Source organism: Suricata suricatta, chromosome 7 (genome assembly GCF_006229205.1).
Source record: "Suricata suricatta isolate VVHF042 chromosome 7, meerkat_22Aug2017_6uvM2_HiC, whole genome shotgun sequence".
NCBI lineage: Eukaryota > Metazoa > Chordata > Mammalia > Carnivora > Herpestidae > Suricata > Suricata suricatta.
In genome coordinates, this window is record NC_043706.1 from 26,268,420 (window position 1) to 26,290,252 (window position 21,833).

A 21,833-nucleotide genomic window follows, 5' to 3' on the forward strand; every position below is an offset into this window, starting at 1 on the left:
TTGTTGATGAATCAAGTTCTTACAAATGAACTAATTATTAGTTTGTAAAGTAGTTTGCTTGTTTGAAAAATTATAATAGCAATCTTTCAACAATAACCTGAAAATTGGAGAATGTCTAAGACCTTACCTTTTGGAAACATGAAACATGCTTTCCTATCACATTTTACATTTTAAAGCATGTGACATTGCTTAAATCCCAAGACTGTATAGAAGTCCATAAGCCCATGACCAATGTCCTGTTTGTATTAGTCTTAAGGTAATTTTGTTTCTGAATTGTAGTATGTAGAGCAAAAATTTTAATTAGATTACTTTGTATAAATCATTTTTCATTCGCCTACATTTTGCTCCTTACTTAGCTAGCTAGCTGACTTATAAATTTGTTTTCCATAAAAACATTTTATAGAGGACTAATTAATATTAGTTAGAAAAATTACATGATGTGAAGGCAAATAGCTGGTCTTTTTAGTTTTAAATACAATGCTGCAAGTTGAAAATTTGAACAAAAATTAAAAGTGAAAATAATAATCCTTGCAGTGTAATTTAGTAATCTAGATCATCTTTATGCCCCCAATTTCATATTTTACAGAAGATATTTCATGTTTCAAGAAAATGTCCATATTTTTTTATGCACTTAAAAATGTATTATAGATTACTTAGGTTGAGATTGAGATTTTTTTACACTTTTTTAATATGTAATTCATGTTGCTTTTAAACAACTTTTCAAAAAGCTTTACTAAAATGTATACCTTAGATCCTCTGACTCTATATGAAGGCAACATCTTAGTCTGTAAAAAATGTGCACCTTGTGTTTTCTCAAGGAATCAAGCATGACATTTTATTTTTCGGAGTATTCTGTTGAGTTATATATATATATGTATATTTATTCTTATTCTTATTTTTATATTTTTTTTGGTGTGTGAAATATCCATGCTAATAAAACAAAGCCTGAAGCATAATGAAAATATTTAGGAAGGAGAGATGAGTGAATGAGCATTTTTAGTAGTCAGAATTTTTTTTTGTTTTTAAGGAAGTGAAACTGAACTGACAGTAGCCTTGGGGACACTCGGGTCCACGCCTGGAGGTCTGTCAGGGCTCTCTCCGCTTCTTGGAATGCTGCCTTCATTCCCTCAGCATGATCCTATGGCAGAGGATGTCATTGGTAGCATTCCTGGGGATGCAGACTAACACAGTAATTGAAGATTAGAATATTTTTTATAATTACCAAGAAAGAAGACTGAGGAAGGATTCTGGCTGGCCCTACTGGGCCCTATGATACCCTCTAGACCATTCACCGAAGACAGAGTATGGGTCCAGTACCTCGGCCTTGTCTTGTTATGGAAAGAGAATTCTGTGCTTGGCAGCCCCATAGAAGTTCATGGTCTGAGTAGGAGAGGATCAAGATCCTTCTCCAACAGTGGGATATTATTTCTAGAAGAAAAGTAGAAAGTGGTGCTAAGCAGACAAAAATAACATGTTCACCATAGCATTTAATGGTCATTCAGTATGAGCCCAAAAGTGTGCTATAGGCTGCCCATTTATTCAGTTTAATTCCAGGTCTGGGGCAGTTTCACTGAGAAGGATACTGAGGCACAGTCAAATTAAGTCTCCTCTGAAGGCTACCCAGCTAGTGAGTGGTAGAGCCAAAATCTAAACCGAGGATTTTCTGACTCAAAGCGCTTTTTATGTTGCACGTTTCATCCTACTTGTTTATACCCTTCAAAAAAAAAACCTTTGTAACGTGATGGTTGCATACTAACCGTGGAATCACATCATAAGCAAACAACTTGCAAAACGAAATCCAGGCCCACATGCCTCTATGAAAGGGAAGCCCCAAACAGAATGCCAAGAGAGGAAAAGAAGCCAAACCTTGGCTTTTAAGCATTCAAGAGCCCATGTTGTGATGGGAAGAAAAGCAAGATCTGAAGGATCTTTCAAGGAGAATCTTTACTATATGCAGTTTTGTTCATACGCTCTGTCACTAGAAGCAAAGCACCCCCCCCCCCCCCCGCCGTAGCTCCCAGTTCCTTGAGCACCTCCTGTCCTTTGAGATCCACAGATGTAAGTAAATGGGCCAGGCTTGGCCTCTGTCTCAGTCACCGGTGTCCTCAGTGCTCTCAACACCAGGCCTGCAGTAGATGCTCCATGATACCTTCTTACTTGAGCCCAGATGGATAGCCAAGAGCCAGCTTGTCTGGAAAAGCCTTCCAGGAATGTCCATTGTCACCCTAACTCCCCCTAGTTGGGTTCATCATGGTTCACTCTCTCGTGGTAGTGACAGCTAGAGGAGCAACTATGCTTCCTGCCCAAGAGAGCTGCTGAAGAGGGATGATAAGGACCTTAATTTCACAAGGACATGGAGGTGGAGATGGAGAGGATGGACTGATCTGAGAAAGACAGAATCAATAGGATTTGGAGAACAATTGGATTTAGAGAGAGATTGATTAGTGTACCATCAATTAAGATAGAAAACTTTCTACCCTCTCACAGTTTTACCTGTTGTGCTTTACATGCCTAAAGGAATATTATGGATATTTTCTGTAAACTGAACTTTTTCTTTAACCTCATTATTACATAGTTTTCATATCAGACATACCAACCATTATCTGGAATATTCTTACTTTAGCTGCTTGAATGTCTGTTATCACTTTCTAATTCTTTTATTGTTTTTGCACTGAAAAAAACTTGAAAAATGTGTTGCCACCTATATGTTTAGAAATGCACCAATATTTTCTCTTGAATCCATTTGAGTGATTTTTTTGCTTTGAATTTATTAGAAAAATAGTACATTCATTTCAGTTTGGGTGAGAAGATCCTCAAGGAAATAGATCAGTACCACGTGCAATCCTAATAAAATTTAAGGTAATTCCTATTTGGTCATTTCTATTAAGAAGTCACCCTTATGACAACAGATGTTTTTTTCCAAGAATATTACAGGGTATTTGTTTATTTGGAGGAGGGTGCGTTGGTGGGGTTGTTTTTAGCGTTACATTTTGCTTTTCACTTTGCCATCAACTTATTACTAAGCAATGTGAAAATGAAGCACATTTCTCCTATAGTTAAAGTGACAGTTCTTAACTAGTTTTTTGTCATTAATCTTGTTAAATTTTGAGAAGAGTGTTGTAAGAACAGCTTACAACCTTGTGAGACACCATCCATGCTCAGGGAACAAAAATGTTTTAGCCAATGGAAATATTTATCATAGTTTGTGGTACTCTGTCTACATTTTGGGTAAAAATAACAAGGGTCAATAACTATTATTTATTTTAAAAGAAATTATTCATTTAGAAAGAAACTCATTTCTAAAATCCTCCTATCTGAGATAACAAGTCATTTTATGCCCTGGCATATTCTTCTCCTAATTGGGAATTATTTCCTGGTGGGTAGGATTTCTGGCCCTTGGGCCTTGAGGATAAGGGTAAGAAGGACTGTAAAAAGAGGAAGGCCTCTGGATAGAGGTTAGGGTGTGAATTTTGTACCCCTATGGCTGGTATATCTGCTATAAGTCATTCCTTAAGAATTGGGTGAGCCTATGACCATGTTAGATTGCATCATGGGAAAACAGATCCCTCCAATCAGTTGTTTTGTTGAACAGAATTTTCTCAAGATCTACTTCCAAGGCTTCTATTTGGGGGGGAAAGTCAGAAGAAGGAAAGTCACTGTGTCTATGCATTTTTTTCCTCTATGAAGATTTCATAACTTTAAACATAGGTCTACTAAGTGTACCTTCCCCTGACAAAGCATGGCTGCATTTGTTTTCAACCAGCTGCCTCTGAGCTTGAGTTGCTTTACCTCCCACCTGAAAGCTTTAACGCCAGCTTGCTACATATTTCTTTGGTGTCCATACTATCTAACCAACTTGAACTAAATCTGTGAGACCGAATGATAGAAATATAACTCACCTTTGGTCGTCATCACCTTGAATCTGCCACTGGAGCTAGAAAAAAATCAGTCACTGTGAAAAGCCTGCACAGAAAGCCTATTCCTGAATGTAGGTACCATGGGAACTTTCTGGTCATAACCTAAATAGACTCAGGCCTTCAAAAATATCTACATAATGTTTAGTCACAATAAAGAGATTTGGATTTGTCATATAAGCTTCAACTTACTGAAAAAGACTCTCTCCCCCTGCCTTCCCTCCTCCTTCCTTTCTTTCTCTATTCTTTGTCTTCCTCCCCATTCCCCAAGGAATCTAAACTCTATTATTATCATTTTTCTTTGTAAACTTCTAAGATAGTTGAATTTTTAACATGCAAAAAAGCCCGGAAATATAACACCCTAAAGTGTTAGTAAAGTGAAGCCTTACTGAAATAGCAGGTTTTTAAATTATTAACATGTATAAGATCTAATTTGAGCCCTAATTTCATGCTGTGTCTTGGAGGCTGAGGCAACCCTCATTCTATTTCATATATAGTTGATGTAATTCACTGGGTCACAAGTCACTTTAAATTCTTTGAGGGTCCATTAATCCTCAGAATAAATGCTTCTTCTGTAAGTTACCTCAGTAAGCAGCCAGCATAGTTCTTAAGATGTAGTAAATGCTCTATAAATATGCTTATTATTTTCCACTTTTTCTCTCAAAGCGAAACTCATCTAAGAGAATCAGAAGACACTTCCTTTCCTTTGAGTTGCGTAGGCTCTAATTGGCTGACAATGTGTTATTTACAAATATACACAAATAGATGTTGGTATTGTGCAAATTTATCCTATCAGTTCTGAAGAGATATCACTATGATCATGATTGGAGCAATGTCTGCAGAAAGGTACATCTAAACGGGCTCTTGGCCAAAGTGGGGGATATGGATGATAGGTAAGAAGAGGGAAAGCATTCCAAGTGGGTGGAATGGCATGAGAAAAGGCATGGAGGCAGGAGTTAGTAAATTGTATGTGGGCGATAGGCAAGCTGATAAACTAGGTTGGACCAGCCAGACCACATTGGAGCGTACTGAGAGATACTCACACCTACTATTCCCTCTGCTTCTCTCCACTTCCCACTCATTCTCTAGGTCTCAGCTTAGCAATCCTCCGTAGCCCAACATCCTACGCTCAACCAAGTCTTGCTAGGTGCCCTCCTGTCCTCTGGTAGCATTCTGTGTACCCTCTCCCATCATTCATACACTATATTACAGTGGCCACTAGACTTTAAGCCCCTTAAAGACAAAGACCATTTATCTTTCTCATACCTGTGTCTTTAGCACCTCGCTTACCATAGTAAACACTTAATAGGTATCCAGCGAAGATTTGTGGGAAGTGGGAGGAAGAGAGATGGATAGATAAGGTTGATTGAATAGAGGAGGTACAGAGAGGACAGAGGCCCAAAGCTATGGCTGAGACTCATACACAGCTCAAGCACTGGTCCTTAATTGCACCTTCCTACTACCGCCCCTTAGACCTCCATTCATTTTGCTTCCTCCTGTAAAAGAGAAGAAACTCTACCTACATTCTTTGAGAGTGGATAGGATGCCCCAGGTGAGTTAAAATAAATAAAAATAAAGCAGGTGGATAGAGCATGGCTATCAATCTATGCAAAGATAGCATAGAAACACCAAGGCTCATTTAAAAACTAGCTGTGCATTTGAACTACCCTCATTAGACATGATCACATAAAGCTTTTATCATTGAGTTAATCATACCAAATTTCCTAAAGATTTCCTAAAGATAAAACATAAGGAAAAGACACTGAAAGTACAATTTAAATCTCTCAGTAATACTGACAAAAAAGAAGAAAGCAAGGAAACATTTACCAATCAACAATTCTTACTGATAGTAATATTTGGGAGGGTTCACCCCATGAAAATGACAGTGACCTTTTAAGAGGGCACCACACCCATTCTGCTTATTCCAACTGTGTGAAATAGAGGTGTCATCCAATGACTTTCCCTAAATTGTTGAGCCTCCTAAACTCCTTTCTCTCCACATGTAAACTGCAGATTGTACTACCTGCCTGACTCTTGATGTGGGGATTCATCAATTGGCATTCACAAGTGGCCCATGATATGGAAAGCACGAAGTAAAGGTAGTCCTTACTCTAACAAGTGACATGAACAGCTGTGTAATGGATTCAAATTTTATACTTTTTGTTATTGTTGATTATTCATTAATTGCATGTAACAGCTGGAACCCCTTTATTTAGTAACAATTATCCTTATTAATATAAATAAAATGGAATAAGACTGAGCATGAATGGAGACAGGAGTCTCCATTTCAAAAGCAATGTCATCTTTCTGTGCATAGCTAAGTTCTCATCATACATAAATTAGAGTAGATTTTATGATTAAAACCATGGTCCCCTGAACATAAAAACTATGCTCTGTCCTCCTCTCCTGTTCCACTGACTTGTTGCCCCTTACTCCTTTCTGGGAACAGTCTCTCCTCCTGGTCTTGGGCTTCAGCCTTCCTGTCTCCTCAAGAAACTATCAGTTATCTCTCCCTTCTCAGCCTTCAGCTTTCCTTCATGGCTCCATCCCAACAATATCTTGACATTTTCAAATCCTTACATTATTAAAACATGCACCCCTGCAAACATCCATTCTCTTCAGACACTGCCCTTCCTCTCTTTTCTGTGCTTGTCAAAACATACCAGTGAGTTGCCTCCTCACCATCTCCCTGTCCTTACAACTCCTATCCCTCTGTCACACCTCAGTCCACCTTCTCCCCCCGCCCTCCATCACACCATCAAAGTAATTCTTTCTGCCATCCCCAGGGACCGGCATGCTACCTAAATCCAATTGACTGGTTTCAGTTCTCCAATTCTTGACATTGCTGTGGCATCTGGCGTTATTGATGCACTCTCCCTCCCTTGGCAAACACACCAGTCCCTCAGTTTCTGAGATCAAATCCTCTATAGTTTGCCTGCTTCTTCCCAGGTGGCTCCTCTTCAATTTTTGCAGACTTGACCTACCTGCACTGTGGTGCTTTCCTCCATGGATGAGATGGGAGCTGTGGTGGTCAATGGCTCCACAACATCAACTCCTCCAGATGTCCCGGAGGCAGAGTGAGAGGGGAAGATATGAAGGAAGCATTGGATCTTCAAGGGGGGCAGGCAGGGCAGGAGCCCTGGGGACATAGAGGGAGTTGCTGGTGACAGCTTTGGTCAGAGTCCTTTGTGAACTCGTGTTTGTAATGATTTTTTTCCCTTTATTGTTGGGATTTTTTTCCCATTTATACCAGCACATAATTTAAATTATAATCATTCAACAGGAATTGTCACAAAGTCCAGCCATCTCCCACCCTCCACCCCGCCTTCCCCATTTTCACAGCTATTCCTACCCACTGTGTGGGCCATTCTTTTGGCACTTTACTTCTGGAAATGTATTTTGTTCTACTCTGTTAAATTGTCTTGATTTACCTCAAGAGAGTATTCACTCTTGTCTATGTTTTTCTGTCCTCTTTCTGGAAATCCTCTTGCACTCTATTATACTCTTTTGGCTGAATACTTTGGCCTTTGCCTCCATGTTTCTAAATAACATGTTTTTATTGCTGATTCTTTATTTTTATCCCCTTCTATTTGTGTCCTCTTATTCAAAATGAGGGTTTTGTTTTCTGTTCTTCCCCTTGCCCTATCTCTCCATTCTCTGAATATTCTAGTTATACTTTAATTTGGGGCTAGCTTAATATTCAGTGTTAAATTATCACGACTGATCACTGGTTTTCATGCCAGTAAACAATAATTACCTTTTTCTGTACAGTTGTCATTTGTTAGCCACAGAGCTAATAATTTTCATTTGTCTTCATTTCCTTCATTTTCTATATATTTATCACTAACTTTACCCCAAACTTTGCCCCAGCTATATAAATCACCTTTGAAGGCATTCAGGTCCATGGTTTATTTTGTCAGCCATGTCTTCCTGTAGCAGGGCCTGTAGAACCTTCTGACTTGATGCCATCTAGACTAGTGGATGGTTGGCATTGTGTGATCTGCCTTCATGCTCATGGGTTCTCTTAGCCACTCTCTTGAATTGGGTCCTCTATTTCCTGGCATCTTTTTAAAACTTCTTCCTCATCAAGATAAAAAGCTTCTGCACAGTGAAGGAAACAATCAACAAAACTAAAAGGCAACCAATGGAATGGGAGAAGATATTTGCAAATGACTATCAGACAAAGGATTTGCCTCCAAAATCTGTAAAGAATTTATCAAACTCAACACCCAAGAAACAAATAATCCAGTGGAGAAATGGGCAAAAGACATGAATACACACTTTTCAAAAGAAGGCATCCAGATGTCTAACAGACACATGAAAGATGCTCAGCATCACTCATCAGGGAAATACAAATCAAAACCACAGTGAGATACCACCTTACACCAGTCAGAGTGGCTAAAATTAACAACTCAGGAAACAACAGATGTTGGCAAGGATGTGGAAAAGGGGAACACTTTTGCACTGCTGGTGGGAATGCAAACTGGTGCAGCCACTCTGGAAAATAGTATGGAGGCTTCTCAAAAAATTGAACCTACCCTACAACCCAGCAATTGTTTCCAAAGGATACAAAAATGCTGATTCAAAGGGCACAGGGCTTTTTTTTTTTTTTTACTATGAAATACTGCACAAATTCATAAACAGATTAGGGGTTGCCAGGGGTTGGGGGGCAGGGAGAATGGGGGAGTGACTACTAATAAAGACAATGATGAAAGTATTTTGCAACTAGAAGAGATGGTGGTTGCACAACACTGTGAATATGCTAAATGCCAATGAGTTGTACACTTTAAAATGGTTCATTCTTAGGGTCCCTGGGTGACTTAGTCTTTCCTGGTTTCTGCTCAAGTCATGATCTCATGGCTTCGTTGATTCAAGCCCCACATCGGGCTCTGTGCTGGCAGCCCCGAGTCTGCTTTGGATTCTCTCTCTCTCTCTCTCTCTCTCTCTCTCTCTCTCTCTCTCTCTCTCTCTCTCCCTCCCTCCCTTCCTTCCCCTCCCCCACATGTGCCTTCTATGTCTCTCTCAAAATAAATAAGTAAACTTAAACAAACAAAAAAAGCAAAGAGCACAGGGCACATGCACACCAATGTTTATGGCAATGCTATCGACAATAATCAAATTATAGAAAGAGCCCAAACATTCATTGACTGATGAAGATGTGGGGTGTGTGTGTGTGTGTGTGTGTGTGTGTGTGTGTGTGTATTATATATATATATATATATATATATATACATATATATATATATATATAATGGAATATTACTCAGCAATCAAAAAGAATGACATATTGCCATTTGCAACAACGTAGATGGAACTATAACGTATTATGCTAAATGAAATTAGTCAGAGAAGGATAAATATCATAAGACTTCACTCATGTGGAATTTAAGAAACAAAACAGATGAACATAGGGGAAGGGAAGGGAAAATGAGATAAAAACATAGGAGGTAAACTATTAAGAGATTCTTAAATACAGAGAACAAACTGAGGGTTGCTGAAAGGGTGTTGGGTTGGGGAAATGGGCTAAATGGGTGATGGGTATTAAGAAGGACACGTTTTTTGTCTTTTGTTTTTTTTTTTTTCTAATTTTTAAACATTTATTCATTTTTGAGCAACAGAGACAGAGCTTGAGTAGGAAAGGGGGAGAGTGAGAGAGAGAGAGAGAGAGAGAGAGAGAATTAGAAACAGACTCCAGGCTCTGAGCTGCCAGCACAAAGCCTGATGTGGGGTTCAAACTCACAGACTGTGAGATCATGACCTGAGCCAAAGTTGAACACTCAACCTACTGAGCCACGCAGGTGCCCCAGGAGGGCACTTGTTGGGATGAGCACTGGATGTTATATGTAAGTGATGAATCACTAAATTCTACTCCTGAAACCATTACACTATATGTTAACTACTTGGGTTTAAAATTTTTTAATAAACAAATAATTTTTTAAAAAAATACATATAAACTCCTTGGTTTGATGAAACAGAATCTTTTTTTTTTCTTTAAATAGTTTATTACCAAGTTGGTTTGCATATAACACCCAGTGCTCTCCCCCACAAGACCATCACCCCCTTCCCCTTCCCCTTTCCCCCTTCCCTCCTCAGTCCTCAGTTTGTGCTCAGCATTCAAAAGTCTCTCATGATTTGCCTCACTCCCTCTCCCCCAACTCTTTCCCCCACCTTTCCCCTTCCCATGGCCCCCTGTTAGGTTTCTGCTGCTAGACCTATGAGTGAAAACATGGTATTATTCCTTCTCTGCCTGACTTATTTTGCTTAGCATAACTCCCTCCAGGTCCATCCATTTTCCTACAAATAGCCAGATTTCACTCTTCCTCATTGCCATATAGTACTCCATTGTGTGTGTGTGTGTGTGTGTGTGTGTGTGTGTATATATATATATATATACCACATCTTCTTGATCCACTCATCAGTTGATGGACATTTAGGTTCTTTCCATGATTTGGCTATTGTTGAAAGTGCTGCTATGAACATTGGGGTACATGTGCTCCTATGCATCAGCACTTCTGTATCCCTTGGGTAGATCCCTAGCAGTGCTATTGCTGGGTCATAGGGGAGTTCCATTGATAGTTTTTTTGAGGAGCCTCCACACTTTTCCAGAGCAGCTGTACCAGTTTACATTCCCACCAACAGTGTGCATGGAAAGCAAATATTTTTGACCAAGTACATCTGAAAATACCTGTATTCTGCCCTCCGAATTAAGAAGGTAGAGAATATATATTGGTTGGTTGGAAATACTTTGCCCTCAGAATTTTGAAGGTATTGCTCCATTGGCTTTTAATTTGCAGTGTTCCTGTGGGAAACTGAGAGCCATTCTGCCTGCTAGTCCCTGTCTATTCTCTCTGGAAGGCTGTCAGTCTTTTTCTTTGTCCTAATGTTCTGAAATTTCATGTGATGTGGGTCCCATCCATCATTTGGAGCACTCTGTTGGACCCTTTCAGTCTGGAAATGCATATTCTTCCTCTCTGACCAATTTTCTTGATTTAACTTAATTATCTGCTCTTCTCTGCTTCCTTTTTTTTCTGTACTTTTTATGGAAATCCTATTATACTGACCTCTTGAGGCCATTTTCTGATTTTTCTTATCTTCCTTCTGGTTTTTCATATCTCCATCTTTTTGGTCTACTTTCTGGGAGATTTCCTTAGTTTATCTTCCAAATATTCTCTTGAACTTTTAATTTTTCATTTTTCAATTTCTAAGGTCTTTTTTTTCCATATTGTCCATTGTTATATAGTATCTTGTTTTTGTTTCTTTGGTATCTTTTCTCATCTCTGAAGATATTAATGGTGGAATGTGTGAGTTTTTGTCTGTTTTCTTTTGTTTTTTTAATTAACTTTCCTGTTTGTCCTATTTCCCCAAGTTGTTTGTTATGATTTCTCTTTCCTATATGTGGTTTTATTCACATATCTGTCTGGTAGTCCTTGGTTTTCTGCCCATGTTTAAAAGTGGGGGTCTAAAAAGCTAATTAGGAATTTCCTTTCTTTTTCTTAACATTTTATAAATTTTTGAGAGACAGAGAGAGGGACAGTGTGATCAGGGGAGGGTCAAAGAGAGAGAGGGAGACACAGAATCTGAAGTGGGCTCCAGGCTCCAACTGTCAGCACAGAGCCTGACGGGGTGCTCGAAACCACGAACCATGAGATCATGATCTGAGCCCAAGTCAGACACTTAACCAACTGAGCCACCCAGGGACCCCTAATTAGGAATTTTCAAGAATGTAGTTAGAGCTTGTTGACTGTGTCACTTATAGGAGGACCTGACAGGACCATTTAGTTTGGAGAATCCCTGATCCCCAGAGAAGAGTCCTCATCTCCTCCCTGAAAGGAGACATGCCTGACTGCCAGCACCTTGGGGCTTGCTAGGAAGTCTCAGCATTCTGTGCACATACTTCACTAGATTTTTCCTTGTTCTCAGCATCATGGCCCTACCCTTCACAAGCCCACTGACCTTCAGTCCTGGGACCTTGTTCTCCAGGGAGGGTGCAGCCGTTGCCAAGCGATATGAGATCTGAGAGGTGACTGGGCATCACACTGCTTCTCAAGGAAAGTTGTAATCCACCCTCACTTCCTGACATCTGAGGACTTCTGCAAGTGTAAATTGGGTTCATTCTCAGCTTCCCCACTGCTGGCTTAGGAGTCTGTTTTCTAGGGCTTTTGCTAAGTCCTTTAACACTCATCCATCTGGCCTTCCAGCTTCCAGAATTTGGTTTCTCTTCTCCTTCTTGTCCTTTTAGCCCTTCTGAGTGTATTCCTTTTTGAAAGGGTCCTGAGAAAGGAGCAAAACTATGTACAAATCACCACCTTTATCGAGAACCTAATAATTCTCCTAGGACTACTTTGTGTCATTTTCTAAATTTTAGCCTTTGGCAAACCTCCTATTTCCATATCTACATCCCTAATAGTATTTTTAAAAAATAATCCCTGAGAGCTTTTGTGATATTTGGTTTTCATAAGGAGTGCATGGCGCCCCTACTTACTTTAGCCCTATGTCCTAAGCTTGACTTAGTACAGTTCACTTTGCTTTTGTTGTTCCTTAAAGGAATTCCTAGTTGAGTAGATTTTAATAGCACCTCATCTTTCTTTATTGTGCTTGATTATGTTATTCTTGAATGCTTTCTATTGCAATTGAATGCTTATTAGGAGCCAACAATGTATCTTAAAAATTGAATTATACAGAGGCTCTGCTCAGTAAGCTGTTGATCTAAATCGGTGGGTAGCAATTCCTTCTAATTAGCCACGTCCTCTACCCTGTCAGGCTACCTTCATTTCATTAACATCCCAGCTCTGCTTTTGAGTCATAACATCGCTTGTCAGTACAAGTCAGCTGTTACCTTTTACTTGTTAATACAAGTGTTTTGTGTATTGTTGTAACTGCATGTTTTTTGGCCCTTGGCCGAAACTTTTGCTTACTGCCCTCATGCAGACCTAGTGCAAATTACAAAGTGGTTTTTGCCAACTCTATTCTGCTCTGAGCCATTTCCTGATTACATTCAACTATTTGATGCAACTTTATTAGTAGTGGGGACAATTGTCCCTAGAGACAATTTGGACAGTAGACAGCATTTGTAAGATGGCAGCCCTACAGACAGTATTCAGACAGAGGCCAAGAAGTGGACCCGGCGCTGACACACACAGGTGCCCAAGTGGCATCAAACAGAAATCTAACCCGCAGATTCCTTCTGTCAGTCTTTTCCCATTTCAGCTACTGTCATAAATCCCAAATGTTAGAATATGGCTGCAGAGCAGTCAAAGAGAACCAGTAAACAGGAAAATTCAAGCTGATCCAGCAATGCAACTTATTGGTATGAACAAAAATTAAATGCTTTAAGTTAAGGATGAGGATATACCATTAACTCATCCCCTAAAGCAGGGGTGAACAACCTATGGCCTACAGGCCAAACCCTACTTATTTTCTACTGTCCTGTAAGGATGTTTTTATAGTTTTAAAGAGTAGTTTTAAAAAATGATGATGATGATGATGAAGAGAAGGAAGAAGAGAACAGAAAGGGGAGGAGGAAAGGAAGCTATGTAACAGAGACTATGTGTGATCTGTAAAACCTAAAATACTTATTTTCTGGTTATTTACAGAAACAGTTTGTCAGCCCCTGCTCTAAAGACACAGCTGGATTTTCCTCATTCCTTTCCTGTTCCCTCCCCAGTCAAGCTCTCCAGGTCTTTCCCAGGCCTTTATCAACTTAAGTATGTGTGTGTTCTTCTGTGGTTTCAAAAAATCAATGAAAAGTAGATTTGAATCACCAATTCTCAAGTTGGTGACATCTGAGCAGATTTATCAGTATGAAGGGCAGAATTACGGATATGTAAGTGTGCACATAAGTTGGCTTGACCCATTATAGATTACATACCCAGCTACCATAGGAGAAAACTGTAAAACTATGAACAGTGATTTTTTTAACCCTTTCAGCTTAGTAGGAGATTCTGGCAGGAAGACAGATGCTGGACTGATCTCTCTTTGTGAGTATAAAACATGAACAAAAATTGGGGCACCTGGGTGGCTCAGTTGGTTAAGTATCCGGTTTCAGCTCAGGTCATGATCTCACAGTTTGTGGGTCTGAGCCCCACTTCGGGCTCTGTGCTGACAGCTAGCTCAGAGCCTGGAGCCTGCTTCACATTCTGTATCTCCCTCTCTCTCTGACCCTCCCCTGCTCGCGCTGTCTCTCTCTGTCTCTCAAAAATAAATTTTTAAAAAAACATGAACAAAAATAAAAACATGCTTATGAAATACAAATATCCTTTTACCCACTGAAAGCCTTACCAAAGAAAAGGCTCCACTTCAACACTTAACTTTAAAATGAACTAGGTGAGCACTGGGTGTTATATGGAAACCAATTTGACAATGAACTATTGAAATAAATAAATAAATAAAATGAACTAGGTAATTTTTTTAAATAATGATTTACCAGCTATTCTTCCATCCTGCAGATATTTGCCAAGATCTGGTCTTTTCCATCAGAGATGTACAGAGTTTATCACCACTCCGGGTTTTCTCATGTTATAGTATGTTCAATCTGCATGCTCTAAAGCATCCGCATACCACATCCAGGTGAATTTTCCAAAACCCTAGCTCTGAACCTGTCAAATTTGTCTAATCAGTAGTAAGAAACTAAACCAAACAAGTAAATTACCAAATACCTCTTTTTGAGGCAACTAATTAATAAATTAATATAATGCCAGTTGTACAGTTTTATGTTCAACATATATTATGATTCCCTGTGTGTTATGGGATGTTTTTCATATTTGCCTTGAGTCCGTTGGCAAATTTAATGTACTTAGAACTGATTTTTCCCAACAATGACATATCACCCTTCTGCTATAAAAAAGTAAATTGAGGATAGAACGTTCCGTGATTGTTCAGAAATAAAGCTTGTAAGGGCAGTTTATGTCTCTAATACCCAGCTATGTCAAAATACAACCATGATTAGTATTTAATATTTGCCTTCGAGGATACATGAATGACACAGTCAAGCAACTAATTTAGTGCTCTATTCTTTCCTTTGATCCCCACTGGAATTCTAATCCAGGGGGCACACAGAATTGTCCTGTTGGCATAGGATTCCTCTCCAAATGATAGAGCAAACTAGTTCTTGCAATAAGCATGGAAGTCAGACATTACTTTGTAATTTCTTTTCTTTCCTTGCTGAAAAGAGTCCTTTGTAAAAATAATTTTAATTGTACAGTATTGTTTATTATTTGAATATTAGATTATAGAAATCCAGAGGCTAACATTAAGCCAGTGCCTTCATTTCTTTAAAAATGAGAATATAGGGGCACCTGGGTGGCTCAGTCGGTTTGAGTGGCCAACTTCAGCTCAGGTCATGATCTCACAGTTCATGAGTTCAAGCCCTGCATCAGACTCTGTGCTGACAGCTCAGAGCCTGGAGCCTGCTTTGGATTCTGTGTCTCCCTCTTTCTCTACCCCTCCCCTGTTTGTGCCCTGTTTCTTTCTGTCTCTCAAAAACAAACGATCAAAAAAATGTTAATGAGAACATAAAATGGAATTCCAGAAAGAAGTTGGTCTTGAAACTTGTGAGCATATACTGGATAATGTGCGGTATAGACTGACGGGGGGGTACTGTTTTCAACTGTGGATGTTTAAGGAAGAAAAACCCAAGTCTAAAGCACACGGGGCTGATGCTAATATTCTTTCTCTTAGCAGGCAGTAAACCAGCTGTGTACTTTATGAAGGTTTAATCATCTGAGATTTGTTAAAGAGACCTACCCAGTGCTGACCGGGTAGAGCAAGGGAACTTATATATGAGATGAATAGTTAATTTAGGGTATGAAACTTTCTCCAAAATGGAGTGCATTGAAGTTACAATAAATATCCCTAAGACATCACTACAGATTTTTAAAAAAATAAATAAAAGGGAGACAGAAGACATTAATTAATTCATAATTGATGTTATCAAGAATAGTCTAAAGAAGTACAAATTCTTTGAAATTCCCGAAGGTTGCCCAATTCCTTAGTCTAATGTGTTCATTTCTGAAGTCTCACTTCTGAACCCATCGTGATTTTCTTAAAAGGAAAGAAAAAAATTACCCTTTAGCAACAGATCTGGAAAGGCTCTGAAAGTCACGGTTGCCCTGATAACATGGTGACACGTCAGCTGTGTCCTGTAGTTAATGAGCTTATATACTCCTGCAGGGAGAAAGCTTAGCCATCCTGAGGGACAGTAACGTGGCCAAAGCTCCCAAGCAATTAGAGGCTGATTAAGTGTTTATCTCATTTACAGGTGGGAAGGAAAGAATGAAAATGAAGTGGGCAGATGTAAAGAGACCGGCAAAATTCATGTGACTGTGGATCTCAAATACTACCGACCAACTGAAGTGGTAAGGATTCCTTCGCCACTCAGTGTGTGGCCACATTTGGCTGGCTGGCTGGCTGGGAAGAAGTGAACCTTCAAAGCTTTCCATTGAATTCTCTGACATTCTTCAATGGTCACTTCCCAAACCAGTGTACAGTGAATTGAATTCGAGATGTTATTCTCAGCACAAAATCCATTGCTTTATCAAGGAAAACAGGGTAAAATACAGCCAAGGAAATAGTTGATGTCAGAAATGGAGACTTCTATCTAAGGCAAGTCTCCTCACATTATTAGCTTTGGTAGCTGATCCCTGATACAGGATGTGTGACTTACAAGGCCCTCCATGACCTGCAAGGTCTCAAGACCAGAGGGGTGCATACCTTCCCATATGCACATACACTCACTCATGTACACACACTCACAGGCACTCACACGCACCCACATAAACCTAAGCCATAAACAACCCCTTTGTACATTTTGTTCAGATTTAGCTCATGTACTGTCCTGCCTATGAATCCTTTTCTGGTCAATATATTACTATTCCTAAAATCTCTCCTCCTTCATTAGTATCTACATTATATGCTATGCATAATCATGCTATAGCACCTATTATAATTCATTATACTCCTTTGTTCACATGACCTTCTCTTTTACCAAACTGCAAATTCTTTGAGGATAAGGACTTTTTTTTTTAAATATCATGGGCTATAACAAGTAGGCGCTTAATAAATGTTGACTGAGAGCTGGATGAATACAAAAGTTTTCTGTACTGAGAAATGGCCTATAGACTGTTAGCACTATTCTCCTCCTTTCCTAAATTTATAAAAGTTTTTAGCTTGGTGCTGTCACTTTAATGTGGTCTACCTTCACACTATGGTGACAAAACCCAGCATGTTAAATAGATCTAAAGATTAAAAAAAACAGCATCTTCAGAGAGAACTGTTCAGAGGTTTCCTAATGAGATGTACATTAGCTGCAAAAATAGATCCTGTTTTATCTGTGCTTTGAAACTTATACATTGTACAGCCTTTCAGAGATTGGGAAAACCCCAGAGAAGAGAGGCTGACAGTGAGTATGTCATCACACTCACATCTAAAATATCTTTTTTTTTTTAACAAAAGAATAAACTTCAGTTCATGTGCGCTGACACACAGGAGGAAGTAAAAAGGAAAGGAAATCAGCAGTGCTTAGAGACTAGAGTTGTAGAGTCAGGGCATTGTCCTGGCGCAGGGCGTGGCTGGGCCTCCAACACACAGTGAACAATGGTTCCCTGTGCTAATGGCAAGTGGGTGTGCCAAGGAGAGGATATGCTCTGTCTCTGGGGGAGGGAGATACCAGCACGCTCCTGCCGACACAAGGAGCGCCTGTCTGTGGAGCCCCCTAGCCGCACTGGCACTTGTTTCCCCGTCCTAAAGAGGTGCCGCCAGGGCGTCATTTTTCCAGACCATTGCGCAGATCACATAAATGGACAAATTTGTCCTCATGAACAAAAATTGTGATCTCAGAGTGGAAAATTTCCTGAGCCAACAGAAACCTCCATCCTTGTAACAACTCAAACGTGGTTCTTTCTCTCTGACACGCAAATAGTTTCGAAAGCTAGGAAGTCATTAAGAATGGCTTGTCCGTCATTCTCACTTAGGCAAGGTGGGGGATTGATAAGGACACAGAACAAAAGAATTTGTTGAGCAGGAAAAGGACCCTTGGACTAACAAGATGGTTCTTCGAGTCCATATCGACCCCTCTTTCCTGCCCCTACGCTACCTCCCTCCTCATTTCTTTTGTCCATTCAAATGTCATCATCATACCTGTTCTGCAATTCTGTTTACACTAATGTTGTTTGTACATAAGAGCAACATCTTATGCTTGCTTGCTTTTCTCCCTGATGGAGCTCTCACCCCAGATTCCCTTTGGATTTGGTATTCCCTGCTTAATTTGAGATTTTTTACTACATTTCATCTTCTAAGCCTTTAGGCTGCAATCATTTTTGTTCACTCCACTTCAACTTAATATTCTGTTGAACAAGCTTTTCTTGTATAGTGAGACTAAACTTTTAACCTCATTCCTCAGAACAACAAGTTTTCCCAAAACTTGGACCAGCTTGACAGTCTTATATTAAACTGCCTTAGGCGTGATAGTATTCTTCTAGTTGAAAGGTGACCAGAACTGGAGACTGACTTGTAAATGAGCTTTCACTTAGGTGGGGGCCCTAATAACCAACACATCTAGAGTCATTCAGCATGAGTCCTGAAAAGCACCCGGCTTCTCTAAGGTTTGTCAGCACTCACTTTAAGGTGAACAGGGAATTTTCCCATGTCTTCACTGGATCCTTCCTATGTAAGTGTCTTAAATCCATCTTGCAAATGCCAGAGGCTTTTTTTTTCTTTCTTCCTTGAATTCTTTAAAAGTCTGTTCTCCTGATTAGCTTTAATCATGCATCCCCCAAGATTTTCAACATATAGGGTACTCTGAACCCAAAAACATAAACTAAATTTCTTAGAGTCAAATGGTTCCAAAATGACTGCTAGGAAAAAAAATACCATCAAGAAAATTTGAAAAAATGATAAGGACCTATCAGGTCTTAGAACATCAATACCCTAATGCAACTAAAGGCAAATAGAACTTTATGTTGTTTTTTGAATAAGAGTCACGCTAGTTTTGAGAAAGCCTCTTTACTCAGCATAGAACAGACAACACTACCCCAAAAGAGGCCACTGATGATGCCATATAGAACGTACTTCCACATGCACCAGTAATATTTGTCCTCATTGATTTAGCCACCACAAAACTTGAATCTTGCTTCTGTTACCAACATGGAAGGTCTTGAAAATTTTTGTTCTGAGCTAAGGACTCTGGCATCCCATTAGAGCTCAATGGAGCACATTCCTTTAGTTCTTTACCTAGCAACCTTAGCATTTTCTTTAAATATTTAGTTTTGCTCCTGTAAAGATCTTGATTCTGGATATCAGACTTTAAATACCCCATTGCCCCTGATTTCCAGTATCTAGTGGTGGCAGTATTAACATTTGACTTCTGTGCCTCTTAAATCTCCTCTCTTGTATATAATTTGCTATATGTGTACCCATTTATACACAGACTCATTGCAATGCGCTTCATTCAGAGAGAAGTCCTGTTGTGCCTGAGTGTGGGCCCTAGGGCCAGAATGCCTGAGTTCAAAAACTGCCAGAGATTAGCTGTGTAACGTTAGGCAAGTTATTCAACTTCTCAGTGCCTCTGTTTCCTTGCCTTTAAAAATGGGATCAACAGAAAAGCAAGAAGTCTATAGCAGTGTTGAATTAATTAACAGTCAATTATACAAAATGCTTATTAAAATAGTATCTGGCACTCAGTAAAATACCCAATATTGATGCTATTCTTGTTATTTATGTATTCATTCATTTACCAAATATTTACCAAAAGCTATGTTGAGCGCATGAACAAAACAGACACATTCCCCACCATTGTGGAAATTGTACATATCGAGAGAGGTATAGATCAGTTTCTTAAATCTAGTGCCTTTTTAAAAGTACAGTGACACATGGTAAATTGTACTGGTTAACCAGTAAAAAGTAGATAAGAAGGTGTAATAAAGGCCTCAAGCCAACATTAATAAATACTTTGATATTTTTATTCTTGATTTTTATCTTTTCTGATTCTCCTTCTGAAGCTTTAGTCGCTATTCAGTGGTATGGAAATATAATATTGATTTATTACTTAATTTAGAATAACCATGAAGATGTCTTCCTTTTGAGAATTTTTCACTTGGAAAATTTGCAAAGTTTGGATTAATGAGAAGTTCATCTGAATGTGCTGAATTTTTAACCACACCAAAAGGTCAATCCATTTAAGGAAACAAAAGGCTAAGAGGTTTTTTGTTTTGTTTTGTCTTGTTTTTTGTTTTTTCAGTTAAACTAACAAAAATCTTTTTTTTCCTGCAGAGTGTCTTAGGAAATGGCATAGGGGATATATTCACAAACCAAAATTTTCACATCCTTTTCATGAAAAATATCTTGACTTAAATGCTACTAGATGTTGTAAATTAAAATTTTTTCTTGCTATTATATTCATCTTAACATTCATTTTTCTTGCCATTGTATTTCTAGTGTCCTCAATTGTAATTGGTTTTTGTTCTCTTTCCTTAGATACTTTATGTTTATTCCCATTCTTTATAGATATTAGAAAAATCATGAGTTAAAATCTAGAATTGAGAAGAGTAACTTCAAAGAAGTCCAACAAGCTAGTTAAAATAACACCTTCCTTCAGTAAAAACATGTGGCCTGTTTCTAATCAAATTACCATATGCTTGTCGAGTTGTCCCCTCTGCAAACTCTTCCTAATATTTTTCTGTAAATGATGTTAAGCTAAATGGCCCATAATTACTTGCTCTATCTCATAGTCCTGTTTAGAATAATGCTGGGTAACACTTTCCAGACCTCAGGAATCTGACCTGTCATCAGAGGACGTGTATAAATACCAGCTAGAGCTTCTCTCGGCTCCACATCTGAACACTGGGAGTCTTGAAACTGTCCCCTTTCTCTCCCATCTCTGTTCTCACCACCTTCTCACACTTCCCCTCCCCAAGCAGGAAATTAGATCCTCCCAACTCCAACCCTTCATCTCCTCCAGTGCTGTTAGAACAGTGGATCTTTCCCCATCCTGATCCTCTGACCTCCAAAGCTCTAATCCTACCCCTCCACTCCCGTGTTTCTTTGTTCCTTGTTTTGACTGGTGGGAGCTCGGGTAAGAAGATGCAGAGAGAGCAAATTAAGGGCCAGTCCCTTTCTTCCTGCATTCCTGGACCTGTCAAAAGAGAGGCTGTTCTGTAAGACCCCTTCCAAGTTTTATATCCTACCATTCTCTGCTTTTACAACTATCACAATGGAGTGGGATGCCAGCACTAATGTGCCATCATAATGCTTCCTATGAACCTCTGACTACTTGTATTTTATAAATAGTTTATATCTCTAAATCACTGTTTATATATTTTAAGCCTCGCTCTTAGGCTCCTCATACTAATCTTTATATCCTTCCTTAATCACATTGACCTTTCCTGCCCTTTTCCTTCCTTGGACTTAACCAAAGGAGCTTTAAGTTTCAGTCTCCTCAGTTGATTCTCAAATATTCCACTGTATGTTTTCCATACTTCATAGGATCCCATATAGAACCCCAAGGGGCGTATAACATTCCTCTTAAAGCCTGTGTTCTTTCTTTGATTGCTACCCTCCCCAAGAGCACTTCATATCTAATGAAATAGCTATTACAAACTTATTATAATGCCCCAAACATCCTATTTTTCCTTGAAAGTTTTCATGATTAGATCCTGATCAGAGCAATGTAATTGAAGACTCATAAAATCTATATGAATATACATAAGTATAGACTTTATCTTATTTAAAATTTTCTTTTATTTGTCCAAAAAGCTCTCTGGTATCCTTCTGTAGATGGGGCTTTTTCTCTGCACCAATAAGGAAGTCTTATAAAGTCTGTACTTTTTTCTTTTTTTTTTTTTTTTTTTTTTTCAAAAAAAGCTGTGCAGCTAATGACTACCCCCATTTATAATCACAGTGTTGGCCTCTCAGCATCTACAAAAGAAA

General features: G+C 39.0%; 1 protein-coding gene across 2 annotated transcripts in view; it reads left to right on the forward strand.

Annotated features, from left to right (window-relative positions):
• Positions 1-21,833, forward strand: part of GMDS (GDP-mannose 4,6-dehydratase) — a 631,992-nt gene that overhangs the window by 517,835 nt on the left and 92,324 nt on the right. For both annotated transcript variants that reach the window (XM_029944959.1, XM_029944958.1), the window contains exon 9: positions 16,171-16,267. In XM_029944959.1, coding sequence (XP_029800819.1) covers positions 16,171-16,267 — 97 coding nt within the window. The remainder of the gene's footprint in view (positions 1-16,170; positions 16,268-21,833) is intronic.